The sequence below is a fragment of the Vigna umbellata genome, chromosome 2 (assembly GCF_029865625.1).
Source record: "Vigna umbellata cultivar VRB3 chromosome 2, Vumbellata_1.0, whole genome shotgun sequence".
In the NCBI taxonomy this organism is placed as follows: domain Eukaryota; kingdom Viridiplantae; phylum Streptophyta; class Magnoliopsida; order Fabales; family Fabaceae; genus Vigna; species Vigna umbellata.
The window spans coordinates 21,074,669-21,089,671 of NC_142166.1; the positions used below are offsets into that span (position 1 = coordinate 21,074,669).

A 15,003-nucleotide genomic window follows, 5' to 3' on the forward strand; every position below is an offset into this window, starting at 1 on the left:
GATAGTTAAACTTCTTCCCATTGATGTGAAAGTCTTTTATGTTTTACTTGGCATCATCTAGAAGTATACTGTTTCTTCTTTTATACACAACAATTACTACTTATTACAAATCATTTTTTATAAAGCTGACAGCTTGAAAGCACACAAACAAATGGTAATCTCCGGTCACCTTCATTGTGTGCTCAGAACTCATCCTGAAGTATCTTGAAGCACGTTTTTCTAGCTCAATGGTATTCAAAGGATGTGGAGGATACTTCAGTTTTTCCTGTTGTCTAACGTTTGTCACCTGAAAGGTAATCAATACGTGTAATGAAAGAATTACTCTGCATTCAGCATATGCCCCACCAGATGTTTTAAAAAAGACTCACTGTTGCTGTCAGTTCCTCAACACACATCTCATATATTATAACTGCACATGTATAATCAAACAAGTGGCCCCGCCTGCCAAATGAATTTTAGATTAAATCTTAGCCTGCAGTCAGTGAAACAACAAGAACCATGAATATATCAAAACCTTAAAGCTTTCGTATCTTACATCCAGCTGAACTTAGCAATGCGTCCATCCGAATCATGAGCGCAGTTGATAGACCAAAACTCTTCTGGCTCATGTGCTTGTATCTCCCAATATCTTTCCACGACAAATCCAAGTGTAGGAAACTGTAGTAAAAAAAATACAGCTAAAATTTACAATACGAATCAATAACGTTTTAAGCACAAAAATCTCGGTGCTATTTTCAATAGAAGCATACCTGGCAAGGGCCGTAACTTAGGACAAGATTTCTGCCATCTGTAGCAGTGTCAATGGCAAAAGCATCTTTCATCAACATGGTCTGGAACCTCGTGAAAGAAGCGCCTATACGGAGATCTATTTCCTACAAAAAAAAAGCTAGACAATCATCCTCACCACCCACAAAATAGAAAAATCGTGTAATAGTTAATATATAAAACAAAAAGGCAATAGCGTCAAACCCTAGTTTTAATTTGAAACAAACATATCCACGATAAAATCAGCTCCTTCTAAGTCAGAAAAGAGTGACTATTCACCTGCCTAGCATCGACGGCATCAGCAAGACTTTTCTTGGGCTCCTCAAGATTCTGAACAGAAAGATGGATCTCTCTATGAAAAGCAGCAGCAATCAAACAACAACAAAAATAAAAGAAAAATACAACCACTACAACAGGACACAAAGCAAAGCTGAACCTCTCAATCAATGCAGAAAACCGAGCCCGTTTTATAGTAAGATGAGGATTCACCGCAGTACAGACGTCAATCACTTCAAACGCAATGTTCTCACCCTCTCTATCGCAATCGAGCCACAAAACAAGCCACTGGCACCTCCTCGCTTCCTCCTCCAGCGTCCTCTTGATATCCTTTTTGTCCTAGGGTAAACAACGCAAACAAATTGCAACGGAAAATTAAACGCCCAAAACATAGAAAGATAAAGAGCAACGCTGTTCTTCGATGCGAACCTCCGGGACGGATTTATGGACAGGGGCGCGGAAGAGGTCGGCGGGATTACACGCGTGCCACTTGCGGTAACGCTCGTCGAACTCGAGCTCCATGAGATGGCCGGTGACGGAGGTGAAGAGCATGTGGCAGGGTTGGCCGCGAATGGTGTAGTTGAACTCAAAGATCTTATTGTAGCGGGAACGCCCCTCCCGCATTCTCATGCCCTGGTTCCGGGAGAGGATGGTGGATACGGACTTCGCCACAGAGGGCTTCTCCGCCACGTTCAGAACGTTCATGCTGCGCTCACCCACGGGTTGGTTCGTGAAAAGAATATTAGGGTTTCGGCGGTTACGCCCCGATGAATAAGTGTTACCAGCTAGTGCGAGCTCCGGCGAGGAGAGGTCACATTTTGAAGTTTCTTCAGAATGATTCTGGGTTAGCGGGAAAAAATATAAAATAAATAACAATAGTAATTAATTGTTTATTGTTGGTCATTTGTTCTGTCAAGATAAAGTGCTAATCATTTTTATTTTTCCACCATGAAAACCAAACTTTTAACCGTATTAGAAAAATTAAGACAAAATACTAATCTTTTATTTTATTTTTCGACCATGAAAACCAAACTTTAACTGTATTAGAAAAATTATATGCAAACAAAATTATGTGTGTGAATTATTACAGGAATAACAAATATTTTAGATTGCGTATTATACACAATAAATATTTATTTTATATAATTTTAGTTTATAATCAATAAATATTTTGAAAATTGTAACATGTATTACAATTAAAATACCTGCATAAAAAAGTTTTTAAGAAACCAAATGTTAATGATAACAACTTTAACTTCTAGGTGGTAAGAATTTATAAAAATTTTAAAATATTTACTTATACTAAATTTAAGTTGATATTATTTGTAATTATTTTGTTTTTAAAATGTTTTATCTAGATTAAATACTTCAAATTTGTTAATTTTAAATATTAAATTCTCGCTTACAAAACATTTCAATAAATGTATGTAAAATTTAAATCATTATTTAAATTTTAAAATATTAATATTTAATATATTTTTAGTGAATATTAGTTTATATTGTTTTATATGAAATTTTTTAAAAGATTTTTATTGGAATTGTCTAATTTTTTTTGGATTATTGTAAGAGTCTATAAAATCATGTTTTAAAATTGATAGTATTTTTCAAATTATAAACTCAATTATTTTAATAATAAAAATTTAAAACATAAATAGAACACTTATGAACGAGTTTCATTATTTTAAAAGTATGTCATTTTTAAACTCTTTTCTTCTAAAACTTTTTCTCTTCTCTTTAGGTTTTCTTAATGTAAGTTCATATGTTTGAAGATCGGAGATTACTAGGGTAATCTTTGAGGTGAACTCTCCACTTCTGTCGGATAAATTTCTCAAATAGAGTAAGTTGGTTTTCTGTCCATTTTCTTGATTGGTATGTTCTTTTTGTGCACGTGGACAATCTTGGTTTGCATGTTGTGTATGAGTCTTCTATAAAAGTCTTTGTTGATCATTAATCATAATGGTGTGTCTTGATCATGTTTGTGTTGTTCATAGGGGCAAAAAGAGCTTTCTATGCATTTGGAGATGTTTATAAGATTTTTGAACAATTTGGTTTATCTTTCAAGCAAGGGAAGTTAATTGCATTGTGATAGACAACTTGTAATTACTAATTGCATGTGTAACGCCCCAAATTTTAGGGTGTCACAAATTATTCAAAAATCCAAAAATTTCAACTTTCTATCATAGCACGGAAACGTATTTTTCAAAATCTTATCATTTAAGCATGCATACTTTATTCAAAGCTTATGAGTTCCAAAAGACTTGTCCAATTACATTATTCAAGATAATGAAAATAACAAATGAAATAACTTTAAATAAAAGTCTCAAGTTTGTTCCCCCATCATATCTCGATTTTATCATGCCTTAGCAACATCTGGAACATCTACAACATCATCTATTCATGTATGATACATTATATGATCATCGTTGATAATTTCGTTCATAAACACACAACACAAAAATGTATGGGGTAAGCTACCAATAAACAATTATAATAACAAGCTATAAACATACGGATTATAACCATAAACAATCACCTCATACACAATAGTAACAATAGAGTTTATAATCCTTTAACATAACAATTCAATCATAATAAATTACTTGATTCTTAATCCACGATGCTAAGCCTAGACTACCGGTTTATCTATACATTAACACCTATGCTAACTACTCCACGTGATACCATCACTATCAACATAACATCCTCTGAAGCATTACGATCATTAACACATGTACCACCATCATGATTAATCCTAACATGAGCATTACCATGAGCATCCACAATACCATCCAAAATCTCAGATAATCGATTATTCTCGAAACAAAACTCTAAACCAATGCGCAAATAATTGATTATAACTAGTAATAATCGATTATTGCCGAATCGAAACACATCCTGGACATAATTCAAGTGTTCAAAACACACATACATCAACTCTAAACCACGAGCAAACACCAATACATTATGCACGTATTCAGACCTCATATACCCTTATGAACAGACCCTAATACATTCATTACATCACTTGAATCATCCAAAACTCATCATTACACATATTATAACGAAAACAACCCAATATTTTACATACAGATTATCATAGCATCTTTATAACATATATTTGGATGGTAAACCCCCAAGCATCATAGCTTTGTTCCCCCTTTGCATCAATACCTATTATGGGACAATCCAACAAAACCATTCATACTTTCATAGGAAAAACTCAACACAAATATTACATAAACCATATCCTCATGCATACACAAACCCTTACACAACAATAACCACATATAACTATAACCAAAATCATGTGCAACATGCATCAAAACAAGGATTATCAATCAAGATAATCAAGAACATATAACATACAACAACAAGCAAACAAAGGTAAGCTTCCCCATACCTTAGCCAAACCTAAGGCTTTATCTACAACTCCAAAACACCACAAATCTTTCCTTGTACTAAGGTTTTCTATAGCTCTTTCTTTTCTCTCCCAGAAATGCCTCTCTCTCCCTCTCTCTCTTTTTCATTTTAGAATTAGGGTACCAATGTGCAACACCTTTTTCTTCATATCCTTTTTTATCTCTCATTTACGTTTTAGATTTTCTATTATTTGTGTCCTTTTACTTTCTATCCCCTAAGATAATTTTTGCAGCATTTAATAAAGATAAAAAGAACCTTTTGTCCCTAGGCCAAAAATATAATTAAAATCTAAATTTCTATTAAACTCTTCTCCCTAAGAATTGAACCCTCATCCATTCATTCTTAAACAACATCTCTACCAACAAACCAACACATCACAATGGTAATGCCACACACACACAAATCACCAAATCACCAAATTAATAACATACAAACATGTATTGCACTTTATCAATAATAACACTAAATAATTAACATAACAATTATAATTCTAAGAAACATCTAAACATTAAACACCAATTATCAAACAATAATACTAAAGTCTCAAAACCACTTTATTCCCTAATTACTACATGTTTCTCGAGTCGTACATCATGATTGTATGATATTTGGTTTGTGTGATCTGATGAAATATGATGGGTGGAGTTGAGTTAGGATTCAATTTGGCTCACATGAATTGTACTTTGAAATTTGGTATGTTGTATGGTTGATATTGCAATTGAGATTAATTGAGTTAGTGAGTTGTGTATAACTTGATAGTTGGTATGTTTTGGCTTTTGTGATTGTTGTTGGACTGAATTGTAGGGTTGGAATGACATAAATTTGTAGAATTATGTTCTACAAAATTATTCATACTCGGGCGATGTTAAAGTTAGAGACTTACTAACTTGGTGGTTATTGGACGAGAACAATCTTGCTAGGCAGAACCAAAATCAAAGAGTTATCTGATTGATAGTCGATAGGCGAGAATATACTTACTGAGTAAGGTTAAAGTTAGATATTTATTGACTTGGTAGTCCTTAGGTAAGAATAATGTCATTAAATGCAACCAAAGTCATAGAATTCACTAACTTGACAATAATTGGGTGAGAAGTCTCCTTGGGCAACTTTTGTGAGAATTTATGTTTATAAATTTAAGTGATACTCTCGTTAGATGAGCTATCTGGTCATTGGGCAAGTATGCTTTCAGGCACTACTCGTCAAGCAAGTAGATATTCTCACTGAGCGAAAGCATCAGAGTTTAACTAACATTTTCATATGTCTCTTATGGTATGTTTAAATGTGTGTAATATTTTGTGGATGTTAAAATGATGATTGGTTTATAATGTAATTTTATAATGGTTAGTACTAATCCAAAGAGGATTAGTAGTGGTTAAAATAATATATCTGGTGGATTTCATATTAGGAGTTATCCTATCACTCTAATAGCCAGCCAATCTCAAATAGAGAATGATGGGGTATGTGGTGAGAGATGTATAAGGTCCTACTCTAAGGGCTTTATGTTGGCCAAAGATGTTAATGGATGTGATAGGATGAAAATCATTGGTAATGACTCTATAGAGCAGTAAAAATCACTACAAAAACTCGCCAAAGTCTGATATCATTACATGTGTCTCGATTGTCGAGTCTATATGAGTCTTTTGTATGTGATATGTTTGTGGTTATGAATGATTTATATGTAATAATATCTCTAGACTATTCTATGATTTCTCTTTTTCACATTAGCTTATCTTTTCTTTTGTGTTTGTTTTGTCTATTTGTTCTTTTTGTTTGTAGTGATCTCCTTAATAATGTAAGCATATCAAGATGCTGCAATTGATGTAATATAAAACGAGGATGATAATTTTAAGATAGTCTTGTTTTGTATAATCTCTTTCTTTGACAAAATTATACTTATGTTAGTTTAGTAACATGGCTATCTATATATAATACATATTTATATAAATGACTTTAATATAACAATTATATGTTAGTCTTCTTCGTTTATTGATTATCATATTATAATATTTTATTTAGTAATTTTACATTATTAAATGGTGTTATAATTATTCATTGACATGAATTAAAAGTTTTCCTAAAAAAAATCAAAGTGAAACAATAACATTGATATTGTAAAAAAAAATTATGAACACTAACAAAAATAGGGTTAAATATGTTTTTAGTCCCTAAACTATTGGCCGTTTCTGGTTTTCGTCCCTCTTTCAAAGTAAGGTACAATTTGGTCCTCATTCTTTTCGAAACGTTCGTTTTAGTCCTCGAAAACTAAATACTGTTTAAAAATTTGGTCCTCATTTAGCAACAAATGAGGACTAAAACCAAAATTCCGAGGACTAAAACGAACGTTCCGAAAAGAATGAGGACCAAATTGTACCTTACTTTGAAAGATGGACGAAAATCAGAAACGACCAATAGTTTAGGGACTAAAAACATATTTAACCTACAAAAATACTTTCAATAAATATTTAAAAAAATCTAATTTATATATTAGTGAAAACTCATATATATATATATATATTTTAAGATAATACAAAATAATAAAATTATTATTATTATAATTATAAAATTAAAATAACTTTTGTAATTCTATTTTACATTGTAAATAGTTTTACAATTTAAAAAATGTTAAGTTTTAAAAAATATTAAATAAAGGGAAACGACTATTAAAAAAAGTAAAATTAATAAAATAATTAGTTTAGTTAAAAATTTGTATTTAAATGATAAAATTGAAAAATAAATATGAACATTAAAAAAAAATCTTTTGTATATACATATAGATAATGAAAAGTAATTTTCTTTTATATAAATTCATAAAATTTTAACTGAACCAAAAATAATAATTGTCCAGAGTAACAATATAGTGAACATCTGCCAAGAAGTGATATTCTCAATATTGATTATGAAATTTTTAAATAATATTAATTAATGTTCTAAAAGGAAATAACTTTTGATTGATATAGGTTAAAAAGCTTATACTGACATTCATTAAAAACAATTTTAGTTTACACACACATTGAGTAAATTTTGTTTGACATTGTACTTAAAACATTGTTAACATCAACTAAAAATCTTGATTAATTTTAGCTGTTAAATATTTTTTTTACCATAGAATAAAACCATCTGAATGATATAATTCGAAAAATAAAAACTATCTAACTTTAATATGAAAGAAACTTTCTCAAACATTTATTGGAAAACAAATGTTAAGATTATTACAATAAAATATTGTTTTAAATCTTAATAAAGTAGATGATTGCTTCAACCAACATTTGAGTAAAAAAGAAATTATAGAAAAGAGGTATTAATTTCAATAGAAATTTCTAATTCTTACTTTAAGCCTATTCAATCCACAAAATTGATTTTTAAGGTGAGGTTTGCATCCACTTGTATAATTTAAATTGGTCTTATCTCTAGTGGATATGAGACTTCCAACACATTCTCTCACACCGAGGTGTAGACATCATCTCGAGCATGAGACTAGACATTAATAGGTGGTTCGATAACGACCCGGTAACGGGTGAAACAACATGCCCAACAAACAACAAATATCGCTAGGATAGACTCTAACCATAGTTCTGGTACCATGTTAAATATAGTGAAAAACTATATATGATATTAATCTCCCTTGTGTTGAATATACACATAGGGCCCTTTATTTATAACAGAAGAAATATGGGCTAAGCTCAAAATACAAATAAGAAATAATAACAAACTAACTAAAGATAAAAGATAAATATAAAATAAAAATAATTTATCTAACACTCCCCCTAAAGTTCATGCATATAACTCGTAGGTACCAAGCTTGTTACAAATATAATAAATTCTCGGTCCTTGTAAAGACTTAGTGAACATATATGTTAATTTATCACTTGAATTGACGAACTTAGTCTTGATATCTCCAGAACGTGACAACTATTGATTCCGCTGTACTTACCCATTGCTTGAAATTTGATGCTTAGTTATGCATTATTCTCAAGGGTACCCTTCATTCCTCTTTAAAACAAATTTTTCATTCATATGAAACATGTTTTGAAATCTAGGAACACGCTAAATTATTATGCACCAATGATACTTGTTGAGAGGGTCGCACCTCACACAAAAATTGATTGCATAAAAGAATGCAGTACAATGCTAGGAAGTGACTCCTAGGTCGTCTCTCAAGGACCAAATGTGGTTCGTGGCTTAAGTCAAACACGAAGTGGGGGGGGCGTTGTGAAAGAGTTTGTGAATGCAAATGAACTAAATTAAAACACGAATATAAACACAAATGTAAATAGAGAATTAAAACGGTTGATCACTAAAGTTAACATTACAACTAAATTAAATGAAAGCACTAAAATAAAACATTCAATGTCAAAGTGCGTGAACTAAGTGCAATGCAATAAATAAATAAAAAAAACTCATTCAATGCTCTTAAATTAAATTGCAATATTGAGCTAACACATTAAATGCACATTGGAATAAAGTATGAAAATTGTAAAACAAAACCACCACCGGTTCAAGCATCAACACAGTGTAAAGAGAAAACCTTTGGAACTTTCTTTCCTTCCCTGGACATAACCGAATGCCTATTCTAATTGAATAAAAATTTCACCCGTGTGCTGGAATAAAATCAATCACCATCTCCCCTTAGCAGCGTTCCAGAATTACTCCACGTGTGACCTCTCACAAGCCGTGGCAGCGTGTTCTTCCCAGCCAAAAACAAATCTATGCTACCAATAATAAAGCACCATCCACAGCGTGCACACCTTTTCTCCATCCGTGAGCTGTGTGCTAGCTTCCAGCAAAATGAATCAACATTTCTAAAATAAAATTATCATCCAGACATATCTAAAAGAAGGCAAAGTTATCAATCCGCTTCATTCTCAAAAAGAAAAGAAAAGATGTCCCCCTGTAACAGCGTTACCTCTCAAAATGAAAAGCACTATATTTAAAATAAAAAAAAAGATCTCAAATGTTGTTCCGAAAATGAAAGGGGTGGAAAGAAATGCAACCAAATGAAAATGGCAGTGTGTAAAATCAGCAATGAAAACCAGCGTTCACATTTTTTCCTAAATAAAAACGTTCCCAGCAAAATAAACTACGTGAGGATGGTGGCTGCACCAGGTCCAGGCCGAGACACTCGTCTATCCCCATACATTCTTCTAAGCCAATAAAAACTCTCCCCTTGAAACAAGTGGCGGCTGGAGCTTTAAATCCACCCCCTCAAATCCCTTCAGCTGTGTGCCTCTGGACCTGGTTCACGTTGCTGCTGAGCTGGATGGGAGCTGCCCCTTGGATGCTGGACCGCTTTGCTTTCGACACCTCTCCATCCGTAACCTCCCTAAAATCCAAGCTGGATGTTGTAGCCAAAGGAATTGTTGAACGCCCTCCTCTGTGCTTCCCATTCTCCGCATGAAGCCCCCAGTTGAATCAGCCCATTGCTCTTGCGTGTTGGATGCTGGATGTGCACCCCTTAGCTGCTGGATGCACCGCTTGCTGCTGGACGCACATCTCTCCAAGCTGTTGGATGCTTGAAGGCTACTAGACGCTCCCCATTTGGGTCGTGGCTTCTTTGTGCACATCCGCTGCTGACGTGGTGTTGCTGGACGGGAGCTCCAAGGCTTTGCTGTTGTACGTCACCTCTGCTGGACTAGTTGGGCCGTGTTGCTGGACGTGTATGCCTCTGTGCTTCTAAGCTGGAATGTTGGATCTGAGGGCTTCCTATTGCTAGACGTCACCACCAGCTCCAAGCCGAAACACCCTCCATTGCATGAATGAAGATAGTTGGGCCTACTGCCCCTTCTTCGTGCGAACGTGTGCTGGACCGAGAGACCTCTCCAAGTATAATGCGTGTGCTGGACCGCTTCTACTTTTTGCCACCTGCTTGCTTTCATTCAGCCCCAAGTGGATCAACACTTCTTTGCTGGACAACTTCTTTTGTTGCCACCACATGCTGTCGTCACCCCTTTCTTCTGCTGCTGGATCGTATGAAAATAAATGGCTGCAACTCTTCACGTGTTGGACCAGCATGGGGTCTTTTACGTGGACGTGTTGTTGTGTTGTTGGGCCCTCCATGTCTTGCTTTCTTTTCTCCAGAATAATCATCGTGTTCTCCTCTCTGCTTCCAAAAGTAAATCAGTGCAGCTTGTGCTTTTTGCAGTTCAGCTGCTTGCTACTCTTCTCCATTCTATTCAGCCGTGTTTGTCTCTATGCGGGATCTTCTTCCAGCCGTCCAAGAGCACCACTCACCCTTTACGTGGACCAGTCCCTTGCTGCCATCTTCTCTGCTGCTGGACGAAGCTTGCTGACCGTGACTCCTTTCACACGTTCCAGCCCCTTGCTTCTTCCGTGAGAGCCCCTCCTTATATATGGTGGCTGCTGCCTTTGTGCACCTCCAGCTGGACCGTGAGCTTCTTTTCCATCTACGTGCAGCACCTCACTTTTCTTCCAGCCAGCCATGTCACCGTGCACACCACTCTCTTCAAATGGAACCAGCGCCTCTAAGCTTCCAGCCTTCACCGTGAATATGCTTCTCTTTTCCAGATAAAGAAATGACTTTGTTGGTGGTGGATGGACCCCATAGGTCGTGACATTTACTTGGAAATTGTGGCAGCCCACTTTCTCTTTTATTCTACCACATAAAATCATTTTCCCAAATTGAAAACAGCACTGCAACATTCCAACCAAAATATATATTTTTTTTAAAAGCTTTTCTATGTGGATGTAGCATAACTCGTTGGACGGTTCTCATGAGCTATTCCCGTGTGCATATCCAGCTAAATGGAAATGAATTTTCACTTTCGTTTCTCATTTTAATTTAAAATTTAATTAATGAAAAATTTCTCTTTTATTCCCAAAATATTCTCCAATAATTTCCCTGCACTCAGTAATGTAAATAATTAGTCTCAGATAATTCAAATTAATTAAAACAAGAATTTCTGATCGAATTAAGCACAATTAAGAAAAATGGGAAAATACTAGACATTTAAGCACAATTCCCCGATTAATTCTAGTACAATAAACTAAGTGAAGTGAAGAAAATATTGACTCATCAATACTCAATGTCCTTATGGTGTTTGTCATGATCTTCTCAATGTTCTTGCTCCTCAGCATCAGGATTCTATGACTAATTATATGGGTAAAATTCATGTTCCTTTTCATGAATTTAATGAATTATTGCCTCCTGCCTCTACTCTTGCCAAAGAAATAGATCAACGGTCAAAGCTCTTCATGCTACTAGCATTGCATGGCCTTGTTGATGAGTATTCTCATATTCGTGATCAGATTTTGGGTTCACCTATTGTTCCCACTTTGACTTCTACTTGTGTCACTCTTTCGCATGTACCTAGTAAACCCATCAATGATACATATGTTTTCTCTATGTTGGCATTTCAATGTCATGATCGCAATCACTCTTGCAAACCAGGAAAATGACGTCTCAAGTGTAACCATTGTGGCAAGCTAGGCCACATGATTGACAAGTGTTATGCATTACATGGTCGTCCTCCAAGATCTGTTGCTATTGTTAACACTCCAGCAAGTGTACCGAATTGTATCAAGTAATAATAAATGGTAAGATCAAGTATCGTTTCCCAAGAGACTCACTGCTTAGACATTCATGTGGTTTCTTGATTAATTAAGACTTGTAAACAAAATCATGGTGTTTATAATACAGAAAATAAATATGAATGCAAGTGTTGATCAATTGACTTGAAGAATCCACAGGTGATTGGTGTATAAAATATGGAATGATTATGTTGTTGGGGTTTCCGACTTATCCTATCCACTCTCATGTATTTATGAATTCATCTTCTTCATTAATGTTAATGCCACTTTCTAATTTACCTTAAACCCTATGTCTCGGTGAAGAAAGTTTACTCTTAATTACTAGATCACAATATCTTGTATCCCCAACAATTAATTATGCATTACATTCTCACAGAAGCTTAAAGGTAACCAACCCTCCTATCCTTATGTCTAGGTAATATTGCTTTTGGGAGAATTTCCCCAGTTCTAGATTTCCCCATATGTTTCCATATCGACAACATCAGTACTCATGCAATTGAATGAGTTAAACAAAGCATGCATAAAGCGTAGAGGAAAAACCCTAACAATTAATGAAGTAAAGCATTTATAATATACTCTGGTTGACTTTTCTACATTCTGGTTGACTTTTCTACATTCTGGTTGACTTTTCTACATTCTGGTTGACTTTTCTACATTCTGGTTGACTTTTCTGCATTCCAACTATTTGGTACTTTAACTATTCTTTCAAATCATTCCAATAGCCTACAAAATCAAAGGAATTTAGTAATAAAATTATCAAGTATAACCTCAACTCTCTTATTCACAAAACTAAAGAAAAAACATGAGTTAAAGCAAGTTTCTAAGTCAAAAAGGGTACATTTAGTATCAAAATTATATCACAGATAACGATATTTTCAACTGTTATCAAACGTCATGATCACAATCACTCTCGCAAACCAGGAAAATGACATCTCAAGTGTAACCATTGTGGCAAGCTAGGCCACATGATTGACAAGTGTTATGCATTACATGGTCGGCCTCGTAGATCTGCTGCTATTGTTCAGACTACTTCTCCGTCACAATCACCTACTAAGAATCCTCCTTCATTTGATAATATTGGTGACTCTATTATTATCAAATGGTAGAAGGATCAACAACCTTCTAGTTTCACTGCATCTGTAGCACGCACAAATATATCTTTTATTGTCTGACTCCATCTTCTTCTCTTGGCTCTTGGATTCTTGACTCGGGAGCCATAAATCACATTATTAGTAACAAATCTTTGTTAGCCTCTTTGTCCTCTATGAATCCTTTATCTTCTGTTACAATGACTGATGGATCTAGAGTTTTTGCTCATGGTGTTGGGACTGTTAACATTTTTCCTTTTTTATCCATTGATAGTGTTCTTTATGTCCCTAGGTCTCCTTTTAACTTATTAGCTGTTAATTATCTAACTCGTTCTCTTGATTGTTATATTTCTTTTAACAAAGATTCTGTTTGTTTATACGACCGGAGTTCGTGACAGGTGATTGACATCAGATATGAGCCTCATAGTCTTTATCATCTTCGTCCCTCTACACATATTGGTGCAGTTATGGAGTCTCCATCTCTTCTTCATGCTCAGTTAGGTCATCCCAGTCTTGCCAAATTGCAACAACTTGTTCCTATCTTATCCAAGTTGTCCAATTTGGTTTATAAGTCGTGTTAATTAGGAAAACATATTCGTAGTTCCTTTCCTCGTAGTCGTCTTCGCAAATCCTCATATGGCCTAAAATAAGATTCGCAAATCCTTATGTGGCCTATTTATCATCTGTTGGTGTATGATGTGATTTCAATTCCTAGTAAGATGCCTAGCTAGGGAAGGTCGCTAGAGGAGGTTGCACTCTCTCTTTGGCCGTGACTTTTGAAGGAGAAAAGTCTGGAGTAATCTCAATAGAGTATCTTTACTAGAAGAATCAAAAGTGAGTAATGAGGTAGAGTTAGGTGTCTTTATCGTCTATAAATGAGTCATGAGGACTTTGTTAGTGTGAAATGCTTTAGACATTTGATATTTTGAATATGATATGTGATTTATGAAAGGATGAATGATTCTCATATGTTGATGTTAATTTCGAAGTAATATGATTTAAATTCATTCTATCTTAGTGTTTGGTTGTAGCTATCCATTTGGGATGACAGTATATTTCACATAAAATAATACATTAGAGTGTGTGGAGCTAGTGTATAGTCTATGTTTATATAAATATACTTTGTAATTGAGGATTGTACATGACATAATATTATACTATTTGAATTGTGCTCTTGATACAAATAATGTGGTAACCTATTTGGTAAAATTATCTATTATAATTGGATCATTGCATTTTACTTCCATACAAAAATATATTCTGTTCTGCAGATAAAATTACTTTAAAAAACATGAAATCGAATTTAGTTAAAAATTTATGTAAAAAAGTTATCAAACTATGACTAGTTAACTGCTTATAGTATTTTGCTGTAAATAATAATGCTTAAGAAATTTATAATTTTTTGCTGTAAATTATAATACTTAATAAATTACTAACTACTTTTTTTTTTTTCTTTTTGGGATTAACGGGAAAAATTGAAGATAGCATAAATTTATCCTTTGCTCATTTTTCTGAGTTATCTTTATATTGGTGAAGCCACTAAAGTTGTTTTGCTTCTCACTACGACCATTGACTGAGAATTCAATAACAACTTTATATTAATGTTTTTTTTTTCAATATATTTCAGAAAGAGTTATCAAATTTCTTTCATCCAATGTTGGTAAACTTTTAGGTGAAATTATAAATAAGCTCTCATATAATAAATTTCATTAGAATTCGTGAAACTAGTTACCCAGTGCAGTAAAAAATAACTAAAAAAACTGGGGCTATCTGCAAACTGATATGAAATCAGTTTAGTTTTCATAATTTACAAATTAGAATTAAAGAAAAAAATGTTTTAAAGCTAATTGGTAAAATTATGTTTTGCATGATGACAGGATATGCAACCATGGGTGTTCAACATCATGTG

At 33.9% G+C, this 15,003-nt stretch overlaps 1 protein-coding gene across 1 annotated transcript in view; it reads right to left on the reverse strand.

Moving 5' to 3' along the window:
• TOP3A (topoisomerase 3alpha) overlaps positions 1-1,893 on the reverse strand; it is a 63,965-nt gene extending 62,072 nt beyond the window's left edge. Inside the window, exons 1-7 of the mRNA XM_088106409.1 lie at positions 1,471-1,893; positions 1,202-1,380; positions 1,045-1,117; positions 750-872; positions 536-657; positions 369-441; positions 170-286 (exon numbers count right to left, since the gene is read on the reverse strand). Coding sequence (XP_087962535.1) covers positions 170-286; positions 369-441; positions 536-657; positions 750-872; positions 1,045-1,117; positions 1,202-1,380; positions 1,471-1,746 — 963 coding nt within the window. The 5' untranslated portion in view covers positions 1,747-1,893. The remainder of the gene's footprint in view (positions 1-169; positions 287-368; positions 442-535; positions 658-749; positions 873-1,044; positions 1,118-1,201; positions 1,381-1,470) is intronic.
• Between the last annotated feature and the right edge of the window lie 13,110 nt (positions 1,894-15,003).